The 15,820-nt window shown below is 40.8% G+C and overlaps 1 protein-coding gene across 1 annotated transcript in view; it reads left to right on the top strand.

The window, feature by feature from the left end:
* The window catches only part of DAPK1 (death associated protein kinase 1), a 222,888-nt gene that overhangs the window by 168,636 nt on the left and 38,432 nt on the right, over positions 1 to 15,820 (top strand). The window contains exons 16-18 of the mRNA XM_073633362.1: positions 5,205 to 5,402; positions 8,312 to 8,509; positions 12,394 to 12,492. Of these exons, the coding sequence (XP_073489463.1) occupies positions 5,205 to 5,402; positions 8,312 to 8,509; positions 12,394 to 12,492 (495 nt within the window). The remainder of the gene's footprint in view (positions 1 to 5,204; positions 5,403 to 8,311; positions 8,510 to 12,393; positions 12,493 to 15,820) is intronic.

Genomic DNA, 15,820 nt, shown 5'->3' with positions numbered 1-15,820 from the left:
ATAGAGAATTGGCAGGCGGACTATCTAAGCCGCCAGCAGTTACTTACAGGGGAATGGTCTCTGCATCCCGACGTCTTTTGGGCCATATGCCAAAGATGGGGGGTTCCAGATGTAGATCTCTTTGCACCCCGATTCAACAAAAAGATAGACAGATTTGTGGCAAGGACAAAAGATCCTCTTGCATGCGGGACGGATGCGTTGGTGATTCCATGGCATCGGTTCTCACTGATTTACGCATTCCCGCCTATTCTGCTACTACCACGACTCCTTCGCAGGATCAGGCAGGAAAGGAAGTCGGTACTTCTGGTGGCCCCCGCTTGGCCCAGAAGGACTTGGTATGCAGAAATAGTAAGGATGACGGTGGGTTCCCCGTGGACCCTACCGGTACGCCCAGACCTGTTATCTCAGGGTCCAGTGTTCCATCCTGCCTTACAAACGCTAAATTTGACGGTTTGGCTATTGAGACCCACGTTCTGAAGAGTCGTGGGCTCTCAGGTCCTGTCATATCTACCTTGATTAATGCAAGGAAGCCAGCTTCCAGGATGATTTATCATAGAGTCTGGAAGGCTTATATAACCTGGTGTGAATCCAGAGGTTGGCATCCCAGGAAATATGTCATAGGTAGAATCCTTGATTTTCTACAGATGGGATTAGAGATGAAGCTGGCCTTGAGTACCATCAAGGGCCAGGTTTCTGCTTTATCAGTATTATTTCAGCGGCCACTTGCTTCGCATTCTTTGGTCCGAAACTTTATGCAGGGGGTGATGCGTCTTAATCCTCCGGTTAAAGCGCCCCTAAACCCCTGGGACTTGAATTTGGTCCTGGCTGTGTTACAGAAACAGCCTTTTGAACCAATAAGTCAGATTCCTTTGGTCTTGTTGACAAGGAAATAAATTTTTCTGGTGGCCATCTCTTCTGCTAGAAGAGTATCAGAATTAGCAGCTCTTTCCTGTAAGGAGCCTTATTTGATTATACACAAGGATAGAGTGGTACTACGCCCTCATCCTAGTTTTTTACCGAAGGTGGTTTCTGATTTTCATTTAAACCAAGACATTGTTCTACCTTCCTTTTTTCCAGATCCCTGTTCTCCGGAAGAGAGATCTCTACATTCGTTGGATGTAGTAAGAGCAGTTAAGGCCTATCTAGGGGCAACTACTCAGATCCGCAAGACGGATGTTTTGTTTGTGCTGCCAGAGGGTCCCAATAGAGGACAGGCAGCGTCAAAAGCTACCATTTCTAAATGGATTTGACAGTTGATCATTCAAGCTTACGGTTTGAAACAGAAGATTCCTCCGTTTCAGATCAGGGCACATTCCACAAGGGCTATTGGTGCTTCTTGGGCAGTGCATCACCGGGCCTCTATGGCTCAAATCTGCAAGGCCGCAACCTGGTCTTCAGTTCATACATTCACCAGATTCTATCAGGTGGATTTGAGAAGGCATGAGGATATCGCCTTTGGGCGTAGTGTGCTGCGGGCAGCGGTACAGTCCTCAGGTCTGATTGCACCCTACTTGGTCGTGGTTCCCCCCCCTCAGGTAGCATTGCTCTGGGACATCCCATCAGTAATTACTGTGGCTCTGTGTCCCGTGATGTTCGAGAAAGAAAATAGGATTTTTTAAAACAGCTTACCTGTAAAATCCTTTTCTTTCGAAGGACATCACGGGACACAGAGGTCCCGCCCCTCTTCTAATACACTATATTGCTTGGCTACAAAACTGAGGTATCCCTGCAAGGGGGAGGGATTATATAGGGGGTTGAACTTCCTGATAGGGTGTGCCAGTGTCCAATCACCAGTGATACCTATATAACCCATCAGTAATTACTGTGGCTCTGTGTCCCGTGATGTCCTTCGAAAGAAAAGGATTTTACAGGTAAGCTGTTTTAAAAAATCCTATTTTTACTAACTTAACTGCAACTAAATTTATAGCATTTGCTTTATGTGATTTTCTGGATTTTTGATTGATATTCTGTCTTTATAATTTAAAATACAAATATGATAAAAAAAATTATAGACCCTTCATTTCTTTGTAAGTGGGCAAACTTACAAAATCTGCAGGGGATCAAATACTTTTCCCCACTGTAATATGAGGTCAAACCTAAACACTTTTCATGTGTATGAAATCAGGAAGGCCCTTGAACTACACAATTGAAGATAATATAAAATAATCTAAAGGAAATTGAATGAGAAAATTGTATACTGTATGGCCAGTGTAAATATCCAAATTTAACTCATTGCCTCCTTCTGTTACATAAATATAATGTTAAGGGAATATAAAAATAACAATCTTTTCCAACAAAGAGTTAATTTAAATAACTGTTTTTCTTGTCTAGGTGCCTGCCTTGTACAATGTTATTCTGTCACTATGTATTTTACTTCTTGTCGTCAAGGAGGCTTTCCTTCCCTTTTCCACTGCTTAACTGTGTGATGTGTGTTATGGCACACCAATGCACATTTATCTGCTTTAGTGGGAACAGTGCTTTGAGTTGAGGCTCACGAACAGTGCTTTGAGTGGGAGACACAAGCTTTTTTCCATGACACACTATGAATAAGAGCTAATGTCTTTATATGCATGAAAGAGGCACAGGGGACCCTTTTGCAAAAACGTTTCCACACAAATGGATCAGTTGTATGGTGTCGCAGGGAGTTTTTATGTTGGAAAAATAATAAGCTCCTTGGATTTTGTACAATGCATGCAAAGGTCTGTTTATAACGCATACAGCAGCATTTTGTTTTTGTACTAAACACAGTGATGTTTTTACCAATATAAAGTGCAGGGCTAGTACCCAAGCTGCCGTTAATGTGTAATAAATTAACTGTTATAACACTTCCTGCTTTTTTTATCATTTCTTGTGAATTGGATAGCTAATAATTTGCAATGTAAAATGATAATCCACAGCATCTATGTATTTAAAGTGTATGTCAAGCCAAAAATTTTCTTTTTAGAAAGCGCAAGAGGGTGTTAGAATCTCCATCAGGTTTTTAATGTTATTCAAGGCTTCATTAGAGCGATTTCACTTTTCTGGTCTGCTGGCAACATTTTGTCAGACAGGAAGTAAGGAAAAAAACTAACAGAAATTAAAATCTCTCGGGGTTTCAAGCTTTCCTCTACTAAAAAAGAATAAAAAAAAGTTGCTGTCTGTGTTGCTGTTGAAGATTTTTCTTGACATACACTTTAAAGGTTCCACTTTACATGTTGGTATACAAACAAGTTTCCTAGCAGATGGCTGCTGTTTCTTTCAGCATACAGAATGGTCAGTGCATAGAGGTTGATTTATGAAGACTGGAGAGTGCAAAATCCTGGTGCAGTGGTGCAAAAAAATGGAAGCTGATTGGTTTCTATGCAGAGCTGCACCAGATTTTGCACTCTCCAGTTTTAGTACATCAACCCCATTGTGTTCAGTTCAGGAGCCTTGCTGATCTTAATGGCATCATATTGCAAGGGCACACAGTGAGGGCTAATTTAAACAAGTGTTGCCCTTTTGAAGAGTGATTCGTTGTGGATTGCTATTCAAAGGGTGTTTGACAGGCGGTGAAGAAAGAATATGTTGCTTCCTCTCCTACTCCTAAAAACCTGCACTATCATGCTCCCAACCCCGCTCATTTGGATGGGTTACGATTCACCGAACACAATGGGAGGGTGATCATTTTTGCCATCCTGGGATGCAAAGCATCATGGCTGCAGCCTACATACCCCTAGATGGCTGCATTTGCAGTTTGGAGGGTGGCAAAAATGCAGGTCAACCACCAGCATGAAGTGTAGCTTAAAGTAGAAGTAATGGCAAAACCTAACTAACTCTAAAGCCTACTCTCAGCCACAGGCTAAGCCTAAGCTAAGCTAGCCCTCTAAAAAAAAAAAAAAATGACTATACTTACCTGTTCTGCAGCTGCTCCGGTCCGGTCTCTGTGTGTGGAAGAAAGCCAACACCGGACAGGAAATGCATGGAAAGTGACACTACCCATAGGGTTATTATGAGGCTTCCGTTGGCTGCCTCTCCTACACACTGAAGCCGCAGTTGACAGCTCAGCCTGGGACTGGACCGGAGTGGCTGCAGAACAGGTAAGTATAGCAATTTTTTTTTTTTTTTGTACAGGGCTAGATAGATTGGGCTTAGAATGTGGCTGAGAGTGGGTTTAGAGTTAGTTAGGTTTAGCCTTTACTTCCACTTTAAGCCTTATGCCGCGTACTCACGGGTGGAGTTTTCGACCGGACTGGTCCGATGGACTTTCCAACGGACTTTTGAAAGAACGGACTTGCCTACACACGATCACACCAAATTCCGACGGATTCGTACGTGATGACGTACGACTGGACTAAAATAAGGAAGTTGATAGCCAGTAGCCAATAGCTGCCCTAGCGTGGGTTTTCGTCTGTCGGACTAGCATACAGACGAGCGGATTTTTCGACCGGACTCGAGTCTGTCGAACAAATTTGAAACATGTTCCGAATCTAAAGTCCGTCAGATTTTCGACTGAAAAAGTCCGCTGCAGGTCCGATGGAGCCCGGTCGGATTGTCCGCCGGATTCGGTCCGTCGGACCAGTCCGGTCGAGAAGTCCACTTGTGTGTACACGGCATTAGTTACACACTTTTTAGACCTGCTGACCCAGGTTCACATAAATATCAGTAGACTCTGGGACTGTCACATAGACAGTGCAGCAGCTAAGACGTTTTGGAGTTGTGTGGGCAGAGCTGAAGGATTAGTTCCCCCTCATGTAGCGTGTGTTGCACTAATGCATGTATTACAGCAGCATACTGCATTGCAAAAGTGGACACTGGCAGCTACCTATAACAATGTTTATCAGTTTTGTAGGCCTATGTAGCTCATATGGCTAATTCTTTCAAATTACTGAGTTTTGTCAGTCACTAAAAATGAGCTACCAAATGGGAGGGACATGGGGCAGAACCCTCTTTAAGGCTTTGGTTGTGTGTCAGAAGAATCTCCTCTATGGGGGAGATGGCAATGAAAAAATTGACTGCGTTTCCAACTCTTGAAAAGCATTGATGTGTGTACCAATTGGAGCGCTTTCTTATCCCGTCCTGTCCTGGTTACCACCCAAGAACTAGCAAATTTCCCCAAGAGATAAAAGAACAATAAAAACTTTATATAGGTTGTAAGTGGAAAAGTTTTAGCTGGAGTTTCACTCTGGATCTCTCTTGTTACAACTAGGAAAAAATGCAATGATTAATGTAATGTTCCTTTCCAGGAGGCTGAAACCCCATTGCATTGTGCTTCTTGGCATGGCTACTATCCTGTGGCTAAAGCTCTGTGCCAGGCTGGCTGCAGTGTCAACATTCGTAATCGGGAAGGCGAGACGCCGCTCCTCACAGCCTCTGCCAGAGGATACCATGATATTGTGGAGTGCTTAACTGAACATGGAGCCGACCTTGATGCAACCGACAAGGTGAATGATTACCGCCGTCACAAATTACACACATAGGCGATCAAGAGCCATTTAGGCCTGCAAATAACATCTTCTCGAACACCTAATCGGCAGTTCGTAACCTGCAATTCCTCAATATGAAACCCCACTAGTAAAATATTAAAATATAACAGAGAATTCTCAGTAGGATGTAAATGCCAATCCTTGTGTGCAATTTTTACCTGCACAGTTTGGTTCAGCATAGCATTTCATATTCTTTGGATGGAAAATCAGATAAAATTACAAGCTTGCCTGCTCTCTGCATGATTGGATGTTGAATGAAAGTCCAGGCGCTGAGTAATATTTCTAACATTAGCACTTCATAAATCAGCTCCTTCATTATTTAGCTGTGTCCACCGTATCTCTGTGAATGTTATATATTACACCATAAAGGCTGGTACCCCACTGCACTCAAGCTGTTGTTTTATAGCAAAACTCAGCACGGCACAGTGTAACTGAAGAGATGCAGCTTGTCAAAATATCCTCCTTGTATCAGTCTGTTACTTATGGGAGCCATTTTCAGGACTGAATGAATATTTATTATGAGAATGTAACATATTAGATCACTAAACAAAAGGGAAAGAAGAAAATGTAGACGGGCCCTTCATATCTTAATCAGAGTTAGATATTATCCCTATGGTTATTTATTGAGAGATTGTGATCATTCCTTGTTTTTATGTTTATATTTTTTGTTTGTTCAGTAATCCAGTTCTCCTGTGTTTGTATGTGTTCTTTGCCTTAAAGTGAACCTGTGTCCAGATTGCTGAATGAATACTTAATAGCACTTGTCACAATGCTTACAAAAATACGAAGATAAAGAAGGGCTTGTTTTAAAGTTCACAAAACAGGATTTGTTTACAATTAAGACAGCCTGTGAAAAGCGATCCACCGCAGCATAGGAGCAGATGACAGGTATTCAGGAGGTGTCTGTTTACACCCGACTGCTCTCCAGATCAGATTAGAGATAGGCAGGTGTAAATGGACACACGTCCGTTTACACCTGCCCGTCCATAGGGGTGAATGGACTGTCCGATCAGGTCCGTCAGTTTTTTTTGGATTGAAGCGGTCATGTGAAAAGGGCCCAGAATCTTGTCAGCCTTCTAATGTAAACAAACAGCAAGTGTTTCTTAGCTGTTAGAAACCAGTCACCTAGAAGGGTCAGAGATTGCTTGTTTTTAAGCTCTTTTAGGCCCCTTTCACACAAGCAGTCCAATCAGGTGCACCTTCCAGTTTTTCAGGCGTACCTGATCGAAAGCTTCATGTTAGTCTGAGCAGCTGGATGTAAATAGACTTGTGTTTGTTTACATCTGATTACCTCCAAGTCTGTCCAGGTTCAAAGAAAATGGCAAAGTTCTGTGTCCATTTCTGTTTTTTCAGGCCTAAACATAACTAATCTAGGATGTAATTGGATGTAAACATAATGATAATGTTTACACTCAGCTGCCATCTCATCTAAAATGGCTCCGGTATTTACATGCAGCAAAAAGATGAAGTAAAATGGATGTCACTAAAAATTAAAAAAGTGACCTCTGTTTTGCTCTAATTCAACAGCGGATCAGTAAATAAATCCCTTGTTGATTGGACTGGACATGGGCTATGTTAGAGGATAAGTTCACCTTTCTGTACATATTACACCCATATTTGGAGTGTACCATGTTCAGCACCAGGCCGCTCTCCTTATGGCTTCTCCCCGTACTCGCCTCTGCAATTCAAACAATGCAGCCATGTGGGCAGTTCAAACTGCTGTGAATCAATGAACTACAAGTACCAACAACCTTTCTGACTGTTGGCTTGTAGTTCTTGATTAACTACCATGGCGCTGTTGAGCGCTCTGGTAGTTCACTGATTCTTCCGTGTGAAACTGCCTGCATGTATGAGATACGGACAAACAGCTTACATTGACAGTTTGCAGAAGACCTGCATGGCATCAGAGATCTTCTGATCATTGGTGCAAACAGAAGAAAATAGAAGAAACTGGCGCAAACCACAGTGTGATCATGAACACTGAAGGCCCTATAGGTGTACCATTGTACACATGGGCATCGTTAGATATAAAATAGTCCTTTGACAAAACTTTTAGAGTCCATAAGTCCAGTATATGATAAGTGATGGCAGCTGTCCTCAGTGATAAGCCTGTTCTACCCCATAGTGTTCTCTCTGTGTGTATCCTGACCGCCTCCGGTGACATCACATCCACCCTGCGTTTCACGCTGGTTCTTCCGGCTTCCCTGTGACTACAGAACGTCATCCAACCATGTCCATGGGATGGATCAGAGCAGCCCCCCCTTGCACCAGATTAGCCCATTTTATACCTTCTTGTGAGTGTTCCTATTCTTGTGATGAAACCGCTTGTTTTTAATACTACACTCAGGTGGCACTTCCTGTTTTGTCTTTCTTGCTTGGTCACTGGTGCATTGCTTTCCAGGCTCCTAAATCAAAAATGGTAAATACACATTTTTTTACCTGCAAAAAAATTGCATTTATTCATTTTTGTTTAATGGTGAACTTATCCTTTATGTATATAAAACTATTTACATATTAATCTAGGCACAGGTGTACTTTAAAGTATCAAGATTCCTTTTTCCTTTCTAAAATATTTATTGATGACAGGAAGATTACTTTTCCCCAGCATGTATAGCAAACCTTATTGCCACTGAATATACAACATTATCTTACTTGGGCTCAGAATATTTTTTTAGGTCTATTTTGTTTTGGCCCCTTCCAAGCTTAAAAAAAATATATGATATGAAAAATGTGCGTCATGTCATGAAAATTATTACTACCAAAGGAACTCAATTTTACAATTCTGGTAGATGTTAGTGGCCATACGCATACAAGAAAAAGAGACCGTAATATGTAAATGTGAATGTTTTTCTGTGCACCTCTTCCAGGATGGTCACATAGCTCTGCACCTTGCGGTAAGAAGATGTCAGATGGAAGTAGTTAAAACCTTGATCAATCAGGGGTGCTATGTAGACTTCCAGGATCGCCATGGTAACACGCCACTTCATGTCGCCTGCAAAGATGGCAATATTCCTATTGTAATGGCACTGTGTGAAGCAAACTGTAATTTGGATATTACTAACAAGGTGAGCTATTGATAACAATAATGCTAAATATTTGTAAATCAAGCTAGTACCGGTAATTAAAAATGCCCCCAAATATCTACAGCAAAATTGTCCTATGTTTAAAAAATGTACCTCTAATAATTTGCAGGCTAATCAGACAATGACCCTTGCCCAGTATAATAGACCATATTGTTCTTATATCTACAACAACTATTGCACCTACCAAAAGGAGCTATTCTAAAATCTGGTCTTTAACCAATATATTTCTTTCTATTTTCTGCTGGTTGCTTGATCATGTATAATTTATTAATCACGCTCATTGTTACTGCAGGCTAGCTGGGCTCTGATATAGGAGTTGAATTAAGGCTCAGTTGCTTTCTGTAAATAGTTTAGGCGATATAATTTTAAGCATGGCAGCCTCTTTTTATTTATTTATTTATTTATTGTCATTTTGTAGTTTGTTTTTTTTTTTTTTGTATTTAGTTTATTACTATAAACACGTGGAGAGTCAAGCGTGTCAATTTCTGTGTCTGTGTGTTGGTATGTTTCATTTACATGTCAAACGTATGTCTAGGATTCAGTTGAGTTTTTGTTCCCAGGCTGTTGTTGTGCAGGACATAGCTAATTTTAATTGGCACATCTTGCACCTCATTACATGCTCACTTCTGATGGAATACACCACCCCTTGCATTATCTTTATAGGATGGGGGTGGTGTTCTGTAGCTCACAGTGGTGAACTGGACAGGGTTGACAATACCACTTGGGATTTCAGTGCAGTAGAATGTGGGGTAGCTCACTGGATTTCTGGCAGGATCAGCTGGTATTTTTCTGTACTTGCAGCATATTCACAGGGACAAAACATGGAGATATTTGCATGTGTTGGGAAGATGTTTTTTGCACAGATTTACATTTAAAGTTACAAAACTGGGCCCTTTCAGCTGAGTGTATCAGGAACAAATGCATAAGCAGAGGATACCTTCAGTGAAAGCCACATGTCAAAATAATCTGGAGAGAATTTTGCATCTGCACATATTTGGACTTCTTAGTTTTTCCTGGGACTTTTCTTCTACTTATTCATTGTTTTTATCTTCAGTCAACATTTCCCAGGTTTTTGACAGTTTTACTTAAAGGGTTGATGAGTTTCTAGAATACAGTGGATTTAATTGTAGACCTCTGTTAGAAAACCTTGGTGAAACAATTTTGGTGGTCTTTTTCTAGCCAGTTTGCCTTGCAATGTGTTTTGCTGTTAAAAATACTTTACTGTAGAATGTAAGGTTTGGTATCTTGATAAAACTACAAGACTACTTTCTGACAGCTACAAAGTTTCAGTTGTAGCAAGATTATGTCATCCTTTCTACAACCAGTTCTACTTTGAACACAATAAAATTATTTTGTCATTCTCCCTCAAAGAATTGCCAGGTGACATGCATAGTCTAGCCATAGATTGATTTTTCCTTTAATTCAGTGAGCATATGATTATCCTACTATTTGTAGCAATTCTTATGATTGCTTTTTAATAACTGTCACGGAAAGCAATCTCTTTAGATGATTTAAACCCTGTGGGGCGCTATTCCTCTTGCTGACACCAACAATGGAGCATTATTCCTCTTGCTGACACCAACAGTGGGGTGCTATTCCTCTCCCTGACACCAACAGTGAGGCGCTATTCCTCTCGCTGACACCAGCAGTAGGGCGCTATTCCTCTCGCTGACACCAACAGTGGGGCGCTATTCCTCTCGCTGACACCAGCAGTAGGGCGCTATTCCTCTCGCTGACACCAACAGTGAGGCGCTATTCCTCTCGCTGACACCAACAGTGAGGCGCTATTCCTCTCGCTGACACCAACAGTGGGGCGCTATTCCTCTCCCTGACACCAACAGTGAGGCGCTATTCCTCTCGCTGACACCAACAGTAGGGCGCTATTCCTCTCCCTGACACCAACAGTGAGGCGCTATTCCTCTCGCTGACACCAACAGTAGGGCGCTATTCCTCTCGCTGACACCAACAGTGGGGCGCTATTCCTCTCGCTGACACCAACAGTGGGGCGCTATTCCTCTCGCTGACACCAACAGTGAGGCGCTATTCCTCTCGCTGACACCAACAGTGGGGCGCTATTCCTCTCGCTGACACCAACAGTGGGGCGCTATTCCTCTCGCTGACACCAACAGTGGGGCGCTATTCCTCTCGCTGACACCAACAGTGGGGCGCTATTCCTCCCGCTGACACCAACAGTGGGGCGCTATTCCTCCCGCTGACACCAACAGTGGGGCGCTATTCCTCTCGCTGACACCAACAGTGGGGCGCTATTCCTCTCGCTGACACCAACAGTGGGGCGCTATTCCTCTCGCTGACACCAACAGTGGGGCACTATTCCTCTCGCTGACACCAACAGTGGGGCACTATTCCTCTCGCTGACACCAATGATGGGACATGGTTACTGATGCCAGGATATTTTCTGCTCCCACTGCCTCACTCCAGTCTGTATAACGTCTGAAGGACAGTAAACTGGCCCTTTGTTTAAAAAGTTTGAAGACTCCTGCCTTACATATACCCAGTGAAGTGACTAGCCTCAGGTGATACAAAGAGATGAAACAAGTCCTGCCACATAAGTTGTGCCTGTTTTATCTGCAGCATTTTTCATTGCAGCCATTCAAAGTACAGATTTTAGACAGCATTTCTCAACAACTGAAGGCAGGGAGCAGGGATCTGATGTCATGCTGAATAGCATAGAGCAGGGAGCTAAGTGTAATCTGAAACCTGAGTGGAAGGAATAGACACACACCCCTCTACACAGCTAAAGACTGTAAATCACCTGCTGTGTGCTGGAGGGTGGCAGGTCCCTCTCCTGAGATTGTCTATTGCAGACTGTCAGAAGAGACTCCTGCAGATAGCAGAGAAATTAGATGGGAGACAGGAAGGACACTAGGTGCTTTGGGTAATGGCAAGAACACAATGTAGAAGGATAGGCTTTGTTCATTTTTCATTTCAGAGACTTACAATCACTTTAAGGCTGAAGGGTAAAAATCTCTTGCATACTTCTTCACCTTTCACTGTATTGAAAACAAGCAAATTAATTATTCAGCATATGTTGAGTGTTAATATTAAACTCATATTTTAAAAGTTGTGACATCAGCACTGCATATAGAAAAAGCCACTTTACCGGGCATCATGAGGAAGGATCTAGCTAGTGCAGATATCATTTTTTACTAGTATTCCATGCTGCTGTTTAAAACTACAGGGTTTGTGGTGCATCACAATTATGCCATTCACTGTTTTCTGATTCCGTCTTCTTTACCTGTCAATAAACATAACGTTAGTGGACTGCTAAGACTAGGAATCTGAGATGCCAGGTCTGCCCACCACAGCCATCAGCAGCACAATTACACTGCTGTTCGTTGTCCTATAGAACTGCACATGCTTGTACAAGACCAGTGGCTGGGGGAATAGTGGCCATAGCAGGAAATGTAGAACGAGCCCTGATTCTGGGATGCTGATGCTAGGATTACTCATTTCATGTTTAACTGTGTACAAAAAACAAAATGAGCGTGCACAAAGATAGGAATTTAACTTTAAAATATTACATAACTGTTCTGCCCTTTACATTAAACATGGCCACTGGAAAATCATTTTTCCAGAAACCTGTTTTTTCCCCTATTGGTGATCTTTTCTTTGCTTATTTTCAAATAAAATTCTTCATTTAATCCTTGTTTTATCAAATGATAAATTGAGGTAAAGTAACTGACCATTTGCAGACCTTGTTGATTGGTGGTCTTAAAGCTGACGTTTAGGCTTGAATCTTATTGCACAGTTAAATTGGTCTAGCTTGTACAAATGTAATTATGCATATCTCAGCCCTGACATTATGCAGTATGCTAACATACATTGTCATTGCTCTTTTATTCTAGTATAACCGGACCCCGTTACACCTGGCAGCCAATAATGGTATTCTGGAAGTTGTTCGCTACCTTTGCCTCTCTGGTGCCAACGTTGAAACTTTAACTCTGGTAGGGAAAATTCCATTTGTAGGGTTCTTTACGTTTGTTGATTTATTGTAAAGAAGAATAAGAACCATTTCCCTTATGATCAGATTTTTTTTATGAACTTTAAAGTATAACTAAAGGCAAAACTCTTTTTTTTTAGTTTTGGATGAAGTGCAGTGGGATTAGAATATCTGCCAAGTTTTTATTGTTGTCTATTTATCATGTTCACTATTATCCTTGAAAGTGAAAGTAAAAGAAAATCCCAAATTTTGGGTTGTTCCCAGACAAGTAATAGAGGGGAAATCTTCCAATGGAATACTAGTTCTGGTGACCTGGTGGTTCCTAAGGCATTCCCTTAATTTGCGGAGATTTCCTTTCACTTGCTGTTTGGCTATGGGACAGGATGGCGAAAATAAAATGGACAGAGGATATTCCTCCCTTACTCCATCCAAAATTTAAAAAAAAAGTTTTGCCTATAGTTCACTTTAAATTAAAAACATTTTCAGTAGTCCCAGTCTGAAGAATAAACAGTTTAAAAGCAGACTGCTTCTCGGGGATGATGGCAAATGAGAGTTCTGACTGTTCCCCAGAAAATACACCACCAAACCTGCCTCAGCCGCCCCCCCCCCAATTGATTAGGATGTACATACCGTATCTGACAAAAGTGAGTACACCCCTCACACTTTTGTAAAGATTTTATTATATCTTTTCATGTGACAACACTGAAGAAATGACACTGGGGCTGCAACTAACGATTATTTTCATAATCGATTAGTTGGCCGATGTATTGTTTTGATTAATCAGTTAATAACCTTAAGAAAGTGTGATGTATAATTTAGTTAATATGTAAAGTTTTTAAAAAAAGGCAATTTATTCCTAAATATCTCTATGCAGTGGTAAATAAAAATAGCCAACTATATGGTTATGGAGCAAAATATCTAATCCACTCTGAAAATAACAGACAGAAGAGATATACTGTATATACTATAAGAGGAGATATACTGTATATACTATTAGAGGAGAGATAAAAACGTTTGTTCGATTTTCTAATCTTTAGTGGGGTCAAATCGACGTTCATTTTCAACCACAGTGATGGGAGAATTTGGAAATAAAAAACTTCTTAGTGAAAGGAATTTTCAGACAGTGTATGTGGTTTTCGTTCAGAAATTACATTCATTTTAAAAACAGAATGTTAAAAACAAGTGAAAATTTCAAACATTCTTTCATTCATCGAATGTACAAAGATTTTTCGTCTGAATATTCTCATCTGAAAATTGATCTGTGTGGCCAGCATAAAGCTCGGTGCACACCTATGCAGTTTGCTTTTGATCTGTTTCTGCAGTGCTCTTTGCTGTGCGTTTTGATTTTTGTGTAAGTCAAATATTCCGCGCTTAGGACCAATAATAACAAGGGACTGCAGCCCCCGATCAAAATGGAGACACCAAAGTGAAATCCACAAAACCAAAGTATTCTAATAGGGGAATGGCGCTGTTCACAGATAGTGGAAAAAACAGAGGGACACAACCCCAACCCACCAGAAATGGGAAAGAAATTTTTTTGAATAAAAATTTTTTTTTTTTTGAGTAAAAAATATATATATGAATAAAAAATAAATGTATGAATATGAAAGTGGTAAGCAATGGATGTGCGGGGTGCACCAAAGTGTGTGGAAATTCTAACTAAAATGCTATGAATTAATCCCTTAGGTGAGATGACAGAAAGTATAAATAGCAAATCACTACCAAAAGTAAAAAACCAAAACCGTACCTAGTACAAAGTAGAAAAAATGACAAAAAAATTACATAAAAAGTGATAACAACATTAAAATGCCCACTCTTGTGCCAAATGTCTTCCACAATAATAAAATTACATATAAGTGATTCAAATGAACATCTGTGATCATCCAAAATTTAAATAAAAAAAAAAAGTAAATGAAAAGTGGAAATATATGTGGAAGGTGAATGGAAAAAATGAGTATAATAATTAATAAATATGTGCCATCAAACAGATGTGTAAATGAGTAAATAATACACTCAAAAATGTCCAATATGAATTGTCCAATGAAAATATATCCGACAGGTGTGTGATCACCCGCAAAGTTTCAGTGTAGTGTATCCGTGTCTGGCAGGCCCCCTTTTGTGCCCTCACTCACCAGAAAGCCCTACCCCTGCAGGGGTGAAGGGCATGAATCAATCCTGTGGCCGGAATGCTGGAGTCCAAGGATCCCCCTCTCAGGTACAGCAAGCCCCTTCCCACTGGATCCGCGTTGTTCTTACATGAGTATCCACCGGAACAAATTATATGTGGAGAAACAGGAAATCCGCATGGTGTAAATCCGTTAAAAAGAGTTTATTGTTAAAACATATATAAAAAGTTAAAAACGGGAGCTAACAATGCTCACTAAACAAAAACAAAAAGCGGATGGTGTCTAGGCAGCGAGGTGCCGGCGTGCGTTCCACCAGCCTAGCTGCCGAAACCGGAAGTGCAGAGTCAAAACGTGAAAGCGACGTGTGCGTACCGTATGGCCACTATCTGTGAACAGCGCCATTCCCCTATTAGAATACTTTGGTTTTGATTTTTGTGCACGTGATTTTGCTGTGATTTGCGTTTTTGCATTTTTTTTTGGCCAATTTGTTGTTGGGCAGATTAAAAAACACAAATTGCTGCAAAAATGCTGTACACGCTTTTCTGCAGCTTCTCCATTGAAGTATGTTGAACCAAAAAAGCACAGTTTTGCGTTAAAAAAAGTCACTGACGCTTTCCAAATACGCAGCGGCTGAAAAAGCATAGATGTGAACGTGTCCCATAGGAAACCATGTAAATGAACTGTAGTCCGTTTCTGCAAAAAGCACCAAAAAACACATAGATGTGAACCAAGTGTAAGACATTTAGTAACATAATGGGGTTAAAAAAATGAATATTAGCCCTTTATAGTACAAAAAAAAAGCAAATAATCACTACTGTAAGGGGTTCATTTTTTTACTATGGAACTGTGAAAGAAATAGTTACAGTAGCAATTATTTGCTCTTTTTGTACTATAAAGGGCTCATTTCAGTTTTTTTTTTAAGCACGTTATGTTACTGGCCGATTAATCGATTATGAAAATAGTAATCGATTAATTTCATAATCGATTAGGTGTCGATTAATCGATTAGTTGTTTCAGCCCTAAATGACACTTTGCTACAATGTAAAGTAGTGAGTGTACAGCTTGTATAACAGTGTAAATTTGCTGTCCCCTCAAAATAACTCAACACACAGCCATTAATGTCTAAACCGCTGGCAACAAAAGTCAGTACAACCCTAAGTGAAAATGTCCAAATTGGGCTCAATTAGCCATTTTCCCTCCACGGTG

Source organism: Aquarana catesbeiana, linkage group LG01 (assembly GCF_042186555.1).
Source record: "Aquarana catesbeiana isolate 2022-GZ linkage group LG01, ASM4218655v1, whole genome shotgun sequence".
Taxonomy (NCBI): domain Eukaryota; kingdom Metazoa; phylum Chordata; class Amphibia; order Anura; family Ranidae; genus Aquarana; species Aquarana catesbeiana.
This window is presented reverse-complemented; position numbering and strand designations above follow the sequence as displayed.